At 49.7% G+C, this 16,575-nt stretch overlaps 1 protein-coding gene across 3 annotated transcripts in view; it reads left to right on the top strand.

Moving 5' to 3' along the window:
- EIF3D (eukaryotic translation initiation factor 3 subunit D) overlaps positions 1 to 16,575 on the top strand; it is a 47,280-nt gene that overhangs the window by 10,940 nt on the left and 19,765 nt on the right. For all 3 annotated transcript variants that reach the window (XM_030210011.1, XM_030210021.1, XM_030210030.1), the window contains exons 5-7: positions 7,936 to 8,021; positions 8,543 to 8,615; positions 8,776 to 8,897. In XM_030210011.1, coding sequence (XP_030065871.1) covers positions 7,936 to 8,021; positions 8,543 to 8,615; positions 8,776 to 8,897 — 281 coding nt within the window. The remainder of the gene's footprint in view (positions 1 to 7,935; positions 8,022 to 8,542; positions 8,616 to 8,775; positions 8,898 to 16,575) is intronic.

Below are 16,575 nucleotides of genomic sequence, written 5' to 3'. Positions count from 1 at the left end.
TGTTGCTATCGAGACGCAGTCTGGAGCAGGTCTGAACACTTCTGAAGGTGTGAACCAAAGCCAGTTGCCCCTTTGGCCCAATTTTGAGGCTTTTTACTTTTAGGGGCCATAACAAGACTGGGAAAACCATTATTAAGCTGAGGGATTTTTGTATGGGGTGCTTCTGAGGTAGGTTTAGAGCAGTGATGGTGTATGTTAATAATTAACATTTAACATAGTATTCTCATGTTTCCTCAGCGACCCTCCAGACCGGTCAAGACGCTTGGGTTATGCACTCCTACCAGCAGAGGGAGACTGAGAAAAACTGAGCTTTGAATACTGTATATATAACCTGTGCAGACCCCCGACTAGCCAGTCTCCAGCAGAGGGTAGATGTGCAGTCTGGTAGGCCTTGGGGTTTTCTCAGGGCGTTTGATTGTTTAAAAGAAAAAAAAGTTTTGAAAGCACGTGTTTACCTTGTGCTTCGGGGATTTGGGTCCGGTGGGACCTGGAATTTCCCCGTGGGGTGTCACACCCGGGTAGCCAGGTCCCTCCCCCTGTGCTGCCCTTTGGTCTGGTCAGCCTTGTGCCTCGGCTCCCGTGTCAGGGCAGGAGCCTTGAGTGCCTCCTCAGCCACTAGCAACCGGGCTCTAGTAAGCTTGATTGGAAGGGGGGAAAAAAAAAAGCTAGTTAAAGATCCGGTGTGGTGCCGGTTTCTTTCCTGGGCTGGCCGGAGGAGCAGACCTGTTTGGCTGGGGGACTCTGCTAGTGCATAATCATCTTGGTTCCCTTCCCCCACGGAGATCCAAAGCAGCTGACTCCAGCGCCTCCAGAGTTTGGTGGTCCCCGCGGCGGTTTTTGGCTGGCATGGAGATGGGTCTGCAGGCGGGAGCGGCGGCTCCGTCTTTGGCGGTAAATGCAGCCATTTTGAGTCCCGCACTCCTGATCAGTCGCTGTTTGTGCCGGGTCCTTCATTTCTCAGTCAGCCTTCTGGTAATGAGGGCTCAGGGGGGGATGGGGTTTCCCCCGAAATTTATTTGGACCCTCATCAGGCATGTAAGTTGGGGTCTTCTCAGCTGGACACTCCTGGTTGGGGGATCGGTCCAGTGGTAGCTAAGAGACCCTGAATGGATTGGGCTGAAGATTTGGAGTCTTTCTCCCCAGCTTGCTCTGAGGAGGCTTTCAGTGAGCTTGGGGAGGAGGACTCTTTAGAGCCATCTCAGGAGGAGAGTACGCTCCCTGGGGAGGATCCCTCAGTTGTTAGAATTTTTCATAAGGATGAACTGGCGGAGCTGATTGAACAGGTGTCCTCCTCTACACTCAAGTTTGAGCCGTCAGAAGCCCCCCGTGGGAGAGGTGAAGCAGGTTGACCCCCTGGTTCGGCGTACAGCGCGGTCCTTTCCCATGAATAAAGATCTTAGTGAGATGGTTTCTCAGGAGTGGGCTTCCCCTGATTCTCCTTGTAAGGTGGCTCGGGCAGTGTCTCGGCTTTATCCTCTAACCCAGGAGGATAGAGACTTTTAAGCTTCCCACGGTAGATGCAGTCATGACGGCTGTGACTAAGGCTACAGCTATCCCCGTGGATGGTAGCGTGTCTGTCTCTCTGTGATCCCCAAGGTAGAAAATTGGAGTCCTTTCTGAAGCGTAGTTTTGATTTGTAGGCACTGGCTCTGCAAGCGTCGGTTTGTGGGCCGAGAAACTGCTGGATGAGTCGGTAGTGGACAGGGCCTCTTGTGTTCAGGAGTTGGTGAAGTTAGAGATGGGCTCTTCCTTCTTATCGGATGCTCTTTATGATTTGTTGCGAGCATCAGCGAAGAATATGACTCTAGTGGTAGCAGCCCGTCGGGCACTGTGGTTACGAGGTTGGGCTGCAGATGCAGCCTCCAAGTCTAAGTTGTGTTCGCTTCCTTTTAAGGGTTCCATGCTCTTTGGAGAGGATTTGGATAAATTGATTTGCAGACTTGGGGAATCGAAGGTTCCTCGGCTTCTGGAGTTTCGTCCCAAAGTGGGTGGCCGGGGAACTTCGACACATGGTTGTTTTCGGGACATTCGCCAGTAGAGGTCAGGTAGGTCTAGTGGAGCTTCCAGAGGTCGTTTTTCAGCGCACCCAGTCCTTTCAATGGGGCCGCCGGGGAGGGCGTGACTCCTCATCGGAGGGCACTTGTTCAGGGCGTGCCTCACAATGATGGGGTGGGGGCCCAGCCTCTGGTGCGAATGGGCCCTCGGCTGAGGCAGTTTTTCCAGAGGTGGGCCCAGGTTATGTCAGATCAGTGGGTGCTTGAAGTGGTAAGCGACAGGTACGAGTTGGAGTTCGACGGTCCGCTTTCTCAGTTTTTTCTGGAGTCCCCGTGTCATTCCTGTCTCAAGGCAGTAGTGATTCGAGACACCTTACTGCATCTGATCGACCTGGGAGAGGTTGTGCCCGTGCCTCGAAGTCAGCAGGGAACAGGTTATTATTCGATTTACTTTGTGGTGCCCAAGAAGGAGGGTTCCTTTCATCCCGTTTTAGACCTCAAGAGGGTCAATGGGGCCCTGAGGGTTCCCTCGTTCCGCATTGAAACGTTGCGTTCAGTCATTGTGGCGGTCCGGAGTAGAGAGTTCCTCACGTTGTTGGACCTGACGGAAGCTTATCTGCACGTAGTAACATAGTAGATGACGGCAGAAAAAGACCTGCACAGTCCATCCAGTCTGCCCAACAAGATAAACTCATATGTGCCACTTTGTGTATACCTTACTTTGATTTGTACTTGTCTTTTTCAGGTCACAGACTGTATAAGTCTGCCCAGCACTATCCCTGCCTCCCAACCACCAGCACCCCCCTCCCACCACCAGTTCTAGCACAGACTGTATAAGTCTGCCCAGCACTATCCCCGCCTCCCAACCACCGGCTCGGCTAAGCTCCTGAGGATCCATTCCTTCTGAACAGGATTCCTTTATGTTTATCCCACGCATGTTTGAATTCCGTTACCGTTTTCATCTCCACCACCTCCCACGGGAGGGCATTCCAAGCATCCACCACTCTCCGTGAAAAAATACTTCCTGACATTTTTCTTGAGTCTGCCCCCTCCTTCAATCCATTAAAAAAAAAAAATGCACATTCCCATCCAAGCAGCTCATCAGTGTTTTCTTCAGTTTTCAGTCTTATGGAGGCATTTTCAGTCTATGCGCTGCCTTTCGGCCTTGCGACAGCTCCTCGTACCTTTTCCAAGATCATGGTGGTGGTAGCTGCGGCTTTGCAGAAGCAGGGCATTTTGGTGCATCCCTGTCTCGATGATTGGTTGATCCGGGCCAAATCGTGAGTGGAGAGCGAGTCTGCGACAGCTCAGGTAGTCAGTTTCTTGGAGTCGCTCGGTTGGGTAGTGAATTCGGTCAAGAATCACTTGGTTCCATCGCAGTCTCTGGAGTATCTGAAAGTGCTTTTCAACATGGCCAGGGGCCAGGTCTTTCTACCGTCTGCCCGGCTCGCCAAGCTGCAGGGGCAGATACGATGGCTTATTGCAGAGGGAGCACCGACAGCCCATGCTTACCTTTGAGTGCTGGGAATGATGGCGGTGGCCATAGAGGTAGTTCGTGGGCCAGGGCGCACATGCGGCAACTGCAGTGTGCTCTGCTGAGTCGCTGGTCTCCACAGACTCAGGAAGTGAAGGTACAGTTGCCTCTGACGGGAGCCCTTGTTGCAGCCTACAGTGGTGTCTCTACATACTCACCACGGATGGAAGCCTGGCAGGCTGGGGAGCTCATTGTCTCAGTCAGGTAGCCCAGGGGCAATGTTCCATCAATCGATTGTTTGGAGATGCGGGCGATCCGTTTGGCCCTTCAGTTCTTTCAGGGCCTCCTGGTCGGCATGGCCATCAGGGTTCTCTCCGACAACGCAGTGGCCGTAGCCTATGTCAACAGACATGGGGGCATGAAAAACAGGGTGGTCGCCGAGGAGACGGTGGAGTTGTTTTGCTGGGCGGAGATTCATCTTCAGGAGCTTTCAGAGGGTCACGTGGACAGTGTGGACGCCAATTATCTGAGCAGACATACTCTGGATCCAGGAGAGTGGTCCCTTCATCGGTCAGTCTTCGCTCGCTTCGTCTTGAGATGGGGTCAGCCAGTGTTGGATCTCATGACAACAGCCGACAATGCTCAGGTACCCCATTTCTTCAGCCGAAGGAGGGATCCTCAGGCGGAAGGGATCGACGTGTTGGTTCTGCCGTGGCATCAGTTACTGTGTTTCCTCTGTGGCCATTATTCGGGTGGTACAACGCATTGAGCGTCACACTGGTCCGGTGATTCTGGTGGTCCCGAATTGGCTGCGTCCATTGTACGGAGATCTGGTGCGCCTGGCAGAGCAGGAACTGCTCCGGTTAACAGAGACAATGTTATTTTTCAGGGTCCGATCGTGATGCCGGACCCCTCTCCGTTCTCACTTACTGCTTGGCTCTTGAAAGGCATAGGTTGAAGAAGAAAGGTTTTTCTCCCAGAGTAGTTGCTACAATGTTGCGGTCCTGAAAGCAATCCACTTCTATAGCTTATGTGCATGTCTGGCGGCTTTTTGAGCATTGGTGCAAGGATTGGTCTTATCTCCCTTTTCAAACTTCTATTGTGGAGGTTTTGGAATTTTTGCAGGATGGTTTGGATAGCGGTCTAGCTCTTTCCATCTTAAAGGTACAGGTAGCAGCTTTATCCTGTTACAGGGGAGCGGTTTGGGGGGGGTCCTTAGCTTCTGCGCCAGATGTGATCCATTTTCTGTGGGGAGTAAAATTGATTCGGCCTCCATAGCATCCATTAGTCTCTCTGGGATTTGAATATCGTTCTGGAGGCTCTGGTGGGAGCTCATTTTGAACCCTTAGAGTTGTGTACTAGTAAGGACCTCACCTTGAAGACAGTATTTTTGGTGGCCATCTCTTCGGCTTGGCGGATATCGGACCGTCATGCTTTGTCTTGTAGGACTCCTTTTTTGTCTTTTTACAAGGAGAAATTTTCATTGAGGTCAGTGCTTTCTTTTTTTTTGCCCATGGTGGTTTCCAATTTTCATGTAAATCAGGTAATTTCTTTGCCTGTTCTGGAAGATAAGTCAGCAAACAAGGAGCAACGTCATCTGATTAAACTGGATATTCGGAGGGCCTTGCGTTGCTACCTGAGGAGAACACAGGAGTTTCGCACCTCGGACCAGCTATTTGTCCTCTACTGTGGTCCTAAGAAAGGAGGGGCCGCTTCTAAGGCAACGATAGCCAGGTGGTTGAAGGAGACGATTGCTTCAGCTTATCTGCTGAAGGGCCATGCTGTCAACACATTGCATATACCTGCAAAGAAGGAATGACAGCTGTCAACACATTGCATGTGCCTGCAAAGTAGGGATGGCATCTGTCAACACATTGCATGTGCCTGCAAAGTAGGGATGGCATCTGTCAACACATTGCATATGCCTGCAAAGAGGGGATGGCATCTGTCAACACATTGCATATGCCTGCAAAGAGGGGATGGCATCTGTCAACACATTGCATATGCCTGCAAAGAGGGGATGGCATCTGTCAACACATTGCATATGCCTGCAAAGAAGAGAAGACAGCTGTCAACACATTGCATGTGCCTGCAAAGTAGGGATGGCATCTGTCAACACATTGCATGTGCCTGCAAAGTAGGGATGGCATCTGTCAACACATTGCATATGCCTGCAAAGAAGAGAAGACAGCTGTCAACACATTGCATGTGCCTGCAAAGTAGGGATGGCATCTGTCAACACATTGCATATGCCTGCAAAGAAGGGATGGTATCTGTCAACACATTGCATATGCCTGCAAAGAAGGGAAGACAGCTGTCAACACATTGCATATGCCTGCAAAGAAGATCAAAAATGGATTATATCTGTCAACACATGGCATCTGCCTACAAAGAAGGGATGAAAGCAGGACACAAATCACACCTTTGAATCATTGTGGGTTGAAATTCCATGTATAAAAGGGAAAAGGACGGTGGTAGGAGTGTACTACTGTCCGCCTCGCCAGGATGATAAGGTAGATACAGAAATGATAAAAGAAATCAGAGACGCAAACAAAATGGGCAATGTGATAATAATGGGTGACTTCAATTATCCAAATATAGACTGGGTAAATGTAACATTGGGACATGCTAGAGAGGTACAATTCCTTGATGAAATCAAGGACAGCTTTATGGAGCAGCTGGTGCAGGAGCCGACGAGAGAAGGAAAAATTCTAGACTTGGTCCTTAGTGGAGCGCATGATCTGGTGAGGGACGTTATGGTACTGGGGCCACTTGATAACAGTGATCATAATATGATCAGTTTTGATATCAACCTTGAAGTAACTATACATAGGAAGTCAAATATGTTAGCGTTTAACTTTAAAAGAGGAGACTATGATAAAATGAGAAGAACGGTTAAAAAAAAAACGTAGGGGGGCAACTGAGAGGGTAAAAACTGTATAACAGGCATGGATGGTGTTCAAAAATGCCATCCTGGAGGTCCAGGCCAAACATATTCTGCGAATTAGAAAAGAAAGACGGAAGTCCAAAAGACAGCCGGCGTGGTTGAAAAGTGAGGTGAAGGAAGCTATTAGGGCTAAAAGAAACGCCTTCAGCAAATGATAGAAGGAACCGTCTGAAAATAACAAGAAGCAGCATAAGGAGTGTCAAAGAAAATGCAAGGCACAGATAAAGAAGGCCAAGAAAGATTATGAAAAAAAGATAGCATTAGAGGCAAAAAAACATAGTAAAAATTTCTTTCAGTATATTAAAAGCAGGAAGCCGGCAAAAGAATCGGTTGGGCCGCTGGATGACCAAGGAGAAAAAAGGGGCGATCAAGGAAGACAAAGGCGTAGTGGAGAGATTGAATGAGTTCTTTGCTTCGGTCTTCACCGAGGAAGATTTGGGTGGGATACCGGTGTCGGAAATGATATTTCAAGCAGACGAGTCGGAGAAACTTACTGACTTCACGGTAAACCTGGAGGACATAATGGGGCAGTTCAGCAAACTGAAGAGTAGCAAATCTCCTAGAACCTTCTTTTCCAGCACTGTACATATACCTTGGAGGTATATAACAATTGTCTCTTATCTCCCCTATTCTGCCATTCCTCTAGGGTATGCTTATTTATATTTTGGTCTGTCTTCATGTGCTTTATGATGAAGACCATTGACCCTTTTAGTAACCACCCCCTGGACCAACTCCCTCCAGTTTATATCCTTGTGAAAATATGTTTTTTTTTCCACGTGGTTCTCCAAATGAGATGCCATCAGAGGCTTATAGGGAGGCATTATTATCTCATTTTTCGTGATGGCCATTCCTTTCTCTTTGCACTCAAGCATCCTTCTGGTTTTTGCCCTCGCCTTTTCTATCTTACGATAATCTGATATGGTCCACTTCAGGCTGTGCTCTTGTTTTGTACACTGAAGAATTTCTCTTCTTACTGTGCACAATTCCCTTGGGTTGTGCAGCCCCAGATACATTAATTTGCATTTTTTTAGCATTGAATCTTAGCTGCCAAACACTAAACCCTTCCCCAAGCTTATCTAGATTCCTCCTCCATGTTTTCCACACTTTCTAGGGTGTTTACCAGTTCCTCTGAATATATTGAAAAGTATTGGACAAAGGACTGATCCCTGTGGCATACCACTGGTAATAGCCATTTCCTTTGACTACCTTAAAGATAAGATACAATCACCTCCAGGTCCTGCTCTTGTCTCTTCCCAAATTAACTTCACCTCCTTTGCTGTACTGCGCCCCTGGGTTTTTGGAACCCAGATGCATTGACCCAAGAGAGTATTAGGGCTTGTGTTCACCTCATAACTCCATTTTTTTTTTTTTTTTAGGTTTGTTTAGTTTAGACTTCTATTAGCAGCACATTATATAATGTTATCGCAATGGTGTGCAAATTTCCGTGCTAAAATGAAACAAGGTATGAAATCTTAAAGCATCTCCTTATGTTTGTTTTTTTGTTTTATCTTTTATGTTAGCGAAACCTACGGAGAGACAAGGACCGCCGGAATCTGTTGCAGTTTAACCTGCAGACTTTACCAAAGAGTGCCAAGCAGAAAGAGAGGTAAGACTGCACCACTCAGTCAACCAGTATGAATAGAGAGCTATATGCAGTCTGAGGTAGAAAAAAAAAGACATTTTTCTGCCCTTGGTTATAATTCCCCTCCCATCAATATTTTTTCTTCTCCTTTGAAAGATGAATGTTTTCTTTCTGATTATAGAAGCGGCATACTTTTACCTACAGACTCTAAAACTCTTTAGTACAGTGGTTCCCAAACCTGGTCCTGGAGGCACCCCAGGCAGTCAGGTTTTCAGGATACCCACAATGAATATTCATGAGAGAGATTTGCATGCAGTGGTGGCAGTGCATGCAAATCTCTCTCATGAATATTCATTGTGGGTATCCTGAAAACCTGACTGCCTGGGGTGCCTCCAGGACAAGGTTTGGGAACCACTGCTTTAGTATATAAACCAGCACCATTTGCAGTTAGGCAATGAATGGAACAGTGTACTTAGATTGAACTGTGCACTGCTAGTTGGATTTAAATTTGCCTGCTCATTTATAGCCACCTCTTTTTATTTCAGAGACCGTTTGCGCCTCCAGAAAAAATTCCAGAAGCAGTTTGGGGTGCGACAGAAATGGGACCAGAAGTCTCAGGTTGGTGTCTGGTAAACATTTCCTGTGGCCTGCTCTGATGACAGTGAACCAGGGGTTACTTATTTCTGTTGCTGCCTTCTATCTGGCAATGAGTTGCCCGGTCTGGAAGAGCTGTTGAGCATCAGTCAACCCCTCACATTCCTGTCTGGTTTCTGTCCAGGCTCAGCTGAAGCCGCGTGACTCTTCAGTGGAGGTGCGCAGCGATTGGGAGGTGAAGGAGGAAATGGATTTTCCACGACTAATGAAGATGAGATACATGGAGGTGTCGGATCCTCAGGACATGTAAGTGTTTGGGTCAAGGTCCTGGGTTACACAGATAATGGTCAGATTGAGTTCTGAGTGGTGAGGTTCATCGTTCTATTCATTTATGCAGCTCAAAAGTAATACCAGTCAGGTCGGGGAAAGAATGGGGGGGGGGGGGGGGATTAGAGGTTGGAACAAGCTATACCAGTCTATCTTGTGTATTCTTTCTTTTTTTTAATTATTTACAGCTAAACTTTTCAAACTTAGGACAGAAAAATTGTACTTTTGCTAACATTTAATTGAAAGCACCCTTTCTACCACCCATCCTCCCTGAGAGCTTCTGTAATCTGTTCTTTTTTTTTTTTTTTTTTTATTCTTCAGTAAAGTCAAGAAATAAGTTCAATGTCTGGTAAAAGGTTTTGTGTTTCTATGTGTGTGAGCTTTTTTTTAAAACTCTGAAACTTGGCTCTCTAACAACTGGAAGTATTATTTTGTACCTTAAAAATATGAATGTAAAAGTTTAAATTAAAAAAAAGTATGCATATGTTACATAACTGCAATATCTGAATTTTGACCTTACTCTATATAGGTGGCAATTTATTTTTTTTAGTTCACATTTTATTGAATTTGCAAATATAAGAACAGTAACTAATTTGTGACATGCATGCTTGTGTGTATAACATAATCTTGAGCATATACTGAGAAATTCTTTAATTGGTTGAGGGTAATAACAGGTCATAGTAGGTCAAATCAAGTTCTCAATTCTTTTGCCAGAAAATGAGATCAGCAAAAATTTTATAGAATGTGGAAAACCACTAATGTACCTGGAAAGAATGAAGGGGGCATAAGATGGAGCAAAATGTGAATGACCATAAACAATAATTGTAGTCTGGGCAGTAAAGCTCTAGACCTGAGGTCTTAAAAGCAGAGCTGTCCAGGTTGTTGATATGGTTTTCTTTGCACCATGTCTGCATTAACTATTTATTTGGATTTTGCTCACACCTTTTTCAGTAGTAGCTCAAGGTGAGTTACATTCAGATACATTGGATATTTCTCTGTCCCAGGAGGCAAATGAATTGGTAACATCATTTCCCTACCTGTCATCATCTCAAAAGGTGACACTCCTGTAGAACGATGGGGTGTGGCACGAATAGCCATGAGGACCAATGGTAACTTCATATCCCACTTAACCCTTCATTGCAAGTGACTTGCCCAAGATCACAAGGAGCAGTAGTGGGATTTGAACCAGCCACTCTGGACAACTGGATGTCAAGACTGGTGCTCTAACTACTAGGCTACTCCTCCACTCCACTATGCAATATGCATTTTTTAGCATTGAATCTTATGATTCCATATCATCAAGCTGATCAATCCATAGACTGGTGGGTTGTGTCCATCTACCAGCAGGTGGAGATAGAGAGCAAACTTTTGCCTCCCTATATGTGGTCATGTGCTGCCGGAAACTCCTCAGTATGTTCTCTATCTCAGCAGGTGGTGGTCACACACAGCAGCAGCTCTGGCTAGGCCTCCAAGCCTAATTTTTAGGTTTTGTTGAGTGCCTGGGGTTGAGGGCTCTTTTGAGCAAGTGCAAACCTGGTGGTGCCAGGTCCCTCCTTTTCTCCCCCCTCCCGCTGGCTCCGTTAAAAAAAAAAAAAAAAATTTTGAACGTCCTTAAAGGCGTTTATTTCGACGTTTATTTAAGCGTCTATTGCAGCTACTCACTGGGACACCAGGTCGTTACAGCTCGGAGCGGACAGCAGGTAATTTTTACCTTTTTATAGTGGGCAGGGGGTTCCCCGATTCTTCTCCTCGTGGCATATGGCGTCGGAGGGCGAGGGCGCAAAGGGTCGCTCCCCGGATCGCTGGAGCGCTTCTAGAGGGGATGCGGGGGTCTTCAAGCCTGATTCGCCCTTGTTGGGTGACAGTTTCGTGACCGATGTATGTCCCGGTCCTTCCTCCGGCGTGGCGGTTTTTCCCGCCATAAACGCCCATCCCCCGCTCCTCGCCTCCGCCATCTTGGCCGGCCACGCGGCTCGGACGGCTTCTTCTTGGGCCGCCCTTGAGGTTGGAGACATTAATGCCATGAACGCCCTTAATTTGGGCGACGGCACAAAAGCGGCTAAAGTTAAGAGCCGTTCTTCCCGCGCGGCTCCTTCGCGGAGTGTCGCGCCGGACGCCATCTTGGATGCGCAGCATGTCTCTCCCCCGCTCTTGCGAGCGCCGGTTGAGGGTGCGTCTAGGGCTGTTGCCCAGGCTGCGGAAGTGCACAGTCTGGGGGGTTTCTCCCCCGAGTTTGTTTTGCTGCTGCATCAGGCCTTCCTCATGCACAACGCTGCCCCTGCTCCCTCGTCTGGTAAAGAGGTTGAGGTTCCCAGAGGTAAACGCCCTCGGGTTGATTCCCAGGCCTTGGAGGAATTTGTCTCCTCCGATGTAGATGAGCGCAGCGTGTCTGAGGTCTCCCAACGGTCCTTTGCGGATTCCTTGGAGGAGACGGATCCCCGCTCAGTTGGAGCGGATGACCCCTCTGCAGCGCGGCTTTTTAGCCCAGAGGATTTGCCCAACCTGTTGCTACAGGCCATGGACACTTTGAAGATTTCCTCTCCGGAGGACGTCTCTCCCTCAGCCCCTGTTGGCTCTGCCATTATGCTGGGGACGAAGCGCCCGCCTAGAACCTTCCACGTGCATGAGGCTATGCACACCTTAATTTCGGCTCAATGGGATGTCCCAGAAGCGAGCCTTAAAGTGGCTAGGGCTATGTCCCGCCTCTATCCTTTGGCTATGAGCGAACGTGAGGCCTATCTGTGGCCTACCGTGGATTCTTTAATCACTGCGGTGACTAAGAAAACGGCGTTGCCGGTGGAAGGTGGCACGGCCCTAAAGGACGCCCAAGACAGAAGATTGGAGGCGGCCTTAAGGTCGTCCTACGAGGCTACTGCTTTAAATTTGCAGGCCTCAGTTTGCGGTTCCTATGTGGCCAGGGCGTGCCTGACTATGGTGCGGCGGGCTTCCCCCTCGGATTCTTCCTTGAGGGATGATTGGCCGGCCCTGGAATCGGGCTTGGCCTATTTGGCAGACTTGCTGTATGATGTCTTGAGAGCCTCAGCTAAAGGCATGGCTCAGACAATCTCTGCGCGGCGGTGGCTTTGGCTGAAGCATTGGTCTGCTGACCACGCCTCTAAATCCCGCCTGGCTAGATTGCCTTTTAAAGGCAAGCTGCTCTTTGGGGTCGAGCTGGACAAAATCGTGACCGATCTCGGCACGTCTAAGGGCAAGAAGTTACCAGAGGTCAGGGCTCGAGCTAGTGCTCGCCCCGGTACCTCCAGAGGACGGTTTCAGGAAGCCCGTCGGTACCGCCCGGGCAGGTCGGGCTCTTCTGCCTCCTCTTCCTTTAAGAGGACCTTCTCCCCCAAGCAGCGTTCCTTTCGCAGAGACCGCCGTCCCGGAGGTGCTCCCTCCGGTCCTCCCCCAGGGTCTCGTACCCAATGACGGGGTCTTGGTCCACGCCCCAGTGCAGATTGGAGGACGGCTGTCCTCGTTTCTGGGCGAGTGGACCACAATAACTTCAGACGCTTGGGTGCTGGAAGTCATCAGAGACGGCTACAAGCTAGAGTTCTGCCGACCCTTAAGAGACGGGTTTGTACTCTCTCCCTGCAAGTCTCCGGTCAAAGCTGTGGCAGTGCAGCAGACCTTGGACAATCTCATCCGCCTGGGGGCGGTCGTTCCGGTGCCAGAAAATCAGCTTGGCAAGGGACGTTACTCCATTTACTTTGTGGTACCAAAGAAAGGAGGTTCTGTCCGGCCTATCCTCGACCTCAAGGGGGTCAATCGGGCCTTGAAAGTTCGGCACTTTCGCATGGAGACTCTCCGCTCTGTTATAGCGGCAGTGAAGGCAGGGGAGTACCTGGCATCCTTGGACATCAAGGAAGCGTACTTGCATATTCCCATCTGGCCTCCTCATCAACGCTTCCTGCGTTTTGCAGTCCTGGGCCGACACTTCCAGTTCAGAGCCCTCCCGTTCGGGTTGGCTACTGCTCCGCGGACCTTCTCCAAAGTAATGGTGGTCATCGCGGCCTTCCTGAGGAAGGAAGGAGTACAAGTCCATCCTTATCTGGACGACTGGTTGATCCGAGCCCCCTCTTATGCAGAGTGCGGCAAAGCTGTGAACCGGGTGGTTGCTCTTTTGAGCTCCCTGGGATGGATCATCAACTGGGAGAAAAGCCAGCTGCGCCCCACTCAGTCCCTGGAGTATCTGGGAGTTCGATTCGACACCCAAGTGGGCAGAGTGTTCCTGCCAGACAATCGGATTGTCAAGCTTCAGGCTCAGGTGAACCAGTTCCTAGTAGCCTCTCCTCTTCGGGCTTGGGACTATGTGCAGCTGTTGGGCTCTATGACGGCCACGATGGAAGTAGTGCCCTGGGCCAGGGCTCATATGAGACCACTTCAACACTCTCTGCTGCAGCGCTGGACTCCGGTGTCGGAGGATTATGCTGTGCGCCTTCCCTTGGGCCCAGCAGTGCGCAAGGCGCTGAGCTGGTGGACGCAGATGGACAAGTTGTCTGCAGGAATGCCTCTGGTGACCCCAGAGTGGATTGTCGTCACGACGGACGCTTCCTTGTCGGGCTGGGGAGCCCACTGCTTGGGAAGGACAGCGCAGGGACTCTGGTCTCCTGCAGAGGCAAAGTGGTCTATCAACCTCCTGGAACTCAGAGCCATTCAGTTGGCGCTTTTGGAGTTCATCCCGGTACTGGCGTTGAAACCGGTACGGGTTCTGTCGGACAATGCCACGGCTGTGGCCTATGTCAACCGCCAGGGAGGTACCAAGAGCGCCCCTCTAGCCAAGGAGGCTATGAATCTATGCCAGTGGGCGGAAGCGAACCTGGAGCAGCTTTCAGCGGCCCACATTGCCGGAGTCATGAATGTCAAGGCGGACTTTCTCAGTCGCCATACCTTGGAGCCCGGAGAGTGGCAGCTATCTGCTCAGGCGTTCTTGGACATCACGAAGCGCTGGGGCCAGCCGAGCCTAGATCTGATGGCGTCATCGGCCAATTGCCAAGTGCCGCGCTTCTTCAGCAGAGGACGGGACCCTCGATCCCTGGGAGTAGATGCTCTTCTCCAACAGTGGCCGACACAAGAGCTTCTCTATGTGTTCCCGCCCTGGCCCATGTTGGGCAGGGTGCTAGACCGGGTGGCAAAGCATCCCGGCAGGGTAATCCTGGTGGGTCCGGATTGGCCCAGACGTCCCTGGTATGCGGACTTGATCAGGCTCTCAGTCGACGATCCTCTGCGACTGCCAGTGGAGCAGGGCCTGTTGCATCAGGGTCCCGTGGTGATGGAGGATCCCTCCCCCTTTGGTCTTACGGCCTGGCTATTGAGCGGCAGCGTCTGAGGAAGAAGGGCTTCTCAGACAAGGTCATCGCCACTATGCTGAGAGCGAGGAAGCGCTCTACTTCTACTGCTTACGCCAGGGTTTGGCGTATCTTTGCAGCGTGGTGTGAAGCAGGCTCACTTTCTCCCTTCACTGCTCCAATTTCTTCAGTGTTGGCGTTCCTGCAAGAAGGTCTAGAGAAAGGCCTGTCGCTCAGTTCCCTTAAAGTCCAGGTAGCGGCTCTGGCTTGCTTCAGGGGCCGCCTGAAGGGTGTTTCCCTGGCTTCGCAGCCAGATGTGGTGCGCTTTCTCAAGGGAGTTAATCACCTGCGCCCTCCTCTGCACTCAGTGGTGCCTGCGTGGAATCTCAACCTGGTGCTAAGAGCATTGCAGAAGCCGCCTTTTGAACCCTTGTCGAGGGCATCTCTGAAAGACCTCACGTTGAAAGCAGTCTTTTTGGTGGCTATCACTTCAGCCAGAAGAGTTTCCGAGCTCCAGGCGCTCTCTTGTCGAGAGCCTTTTCTGCAGTTCACTGAGGCGGGAGTGACTATTCGCACAGTGCCTTCCTTCCTGCCCAAGATTGTTTCTCGATTCCATGTGAATCAGCAGCTCTGTCTCCCTTCCTTTCGTAGGGAGGACTACCCAGAGGAGTACTCTGCTCTTAAATATCTGGATGTGAGACGAGTCATCATCAGATACTTGGAAGTGACCAATGATTTCCGGAAGTCAGATCATCTGTTTGTCCTGTGTGCAGGTCCTCGTAAGGGTCTGCAGGCTGCTAAGCCTACAGTGGCAAGATGGGTCAAGGAAGCCATTGCAGCGGCTTATGTGGCCGCGGGGAAGGTGCCGCCTATCCAGCTGAAGGCTCACTCCACAAGAGCTCAGGCGGCCTCGATGGCAGAGGCCGGATCCGTCTCCCTGGAAGAGATATGCAAGGCGGCAACTTGGGCTTCGGCTCATACATTCTCCAAGCATTACCGTTTGACTGTGGCTGCACGGGCGGAGGCCCGGTTTGGAGCTTCAGTGTTGAGGTCAGGGATTTCAATGTCCCGCCCTGGGTGAGTACTGCTTCGGTACATCCCACCAGTCTATGGATTGATCAGCTTGATGATATGGAAGGTAAAATTATGTATAATCATACCTGATAATTTTCTTTCCATTAATCATAGCTGATCAATCCATAGCCCCTCCCAGATATCTGTACTGTTTTTATTCTGGTTGCATTTCAGGTTCAAGTTTAGTCTTCAGTTACTTCAGAAAGACTTCGTGTTCAAGTTTTTTCACTTGGATTCTTCAAGAGTTAAGACGAGTTTGTGTTACAGTGAGCTGCTGCATTCCTCTCCCCTCCGTTTTACGGGGCTGGATTGAGACTTAAAATTCTGCCGGCACTCCCTCCCGCTTCGTGCGGCTGTAGGGCAGCTTTGTACCCTTCCCGCTTCGGCGGTGTTAGGGTCAGTCAGCTCCTCCCGCGGTTGCGGTTGCAGGATAAGCCAGATCCCCCCGCATCGGCGGGTGTGGTGTCCCTCCCCCGCTCCGCGGGGATGAGCTGGACGGATTCCCCTCCCCCACTTGTGTGGGGATGAGCTGGGTTAATTCCCCTCCCCCGTTTCGGCGGTGGTGAGCTGGGCAGAGTGTCCCTTCGTGGGTGTAATTCTCTAAGTGCTGAGTCCTGCGGATGGAGCTTTGATATCGACATACTGAGGAGTTTCCGGCAGCACATGACCACATATAGGGAGGCAAAAGTTTGCTCTCTATCTCCACCTGCTGGTAGATGGACACAACCCACCAGTCTATGGATTGATCAGCTATGATTAATGGAAAGAAAATTATCAGGTATGATTATACATAATTTTACCTTTGGATATATCAAGAAACATACCTCTGTCTTCCTTCTACTACCAAGCCAGGGGTCACTGAGGAGAGGAGGGTGTAGGAAAAGGAATCAGCTTAGGGTAGGGGGGGAGCGCTTTTAAAGAGTTGTAAATGAGAGGGCTTTAAAAATGGAATTTGAGTGTGTGTGTGAGAGAGATTGCCAGGAGGTATATAAAAAAAACAGTAGGTTCTCCCTTGTTCCCAGATCTCCCCTTTGATCCTTCTGCTTTTTTTCTCCCCTTTCTTTTCTCTTTCCTCCCTTTGCTCATAATTCTCTTTACATGTGCTCCTTGATTTCCCCTTCTCCCTTACCCCCCTCCCCCCACCTGCTTTCTCAGTAAGATCCTTAGTTCCAAAACTAAAAACAGAATAAATTATCCAGCATACGATAAATGCCAGAAAATTACTTTTATTTTTTACAAAAACGAAATTTATACCATTTTATATGCAAATGGGCTGCACAGCTGCTACCAAATTTCAG

This window comes from Microcaecilia unicolor, chromosome 1 (genome assembly GCF_901765095.1).
Source record: "Microcaecilia unicolor chromosome 1, aMicUni1.1, whole genome shotgun sequence".
Classification (NCBI taxonomy): domain Eukaryota; kingdom Metazoa; phylum Chordata; class Amphibia; order Gymnophiona; family Siphonopidae; genus Microcaecilia; species Microcaecilia unicolor.
This window is presented reverse-complemented; position numbering and strand designations above follow the sequence as displayed.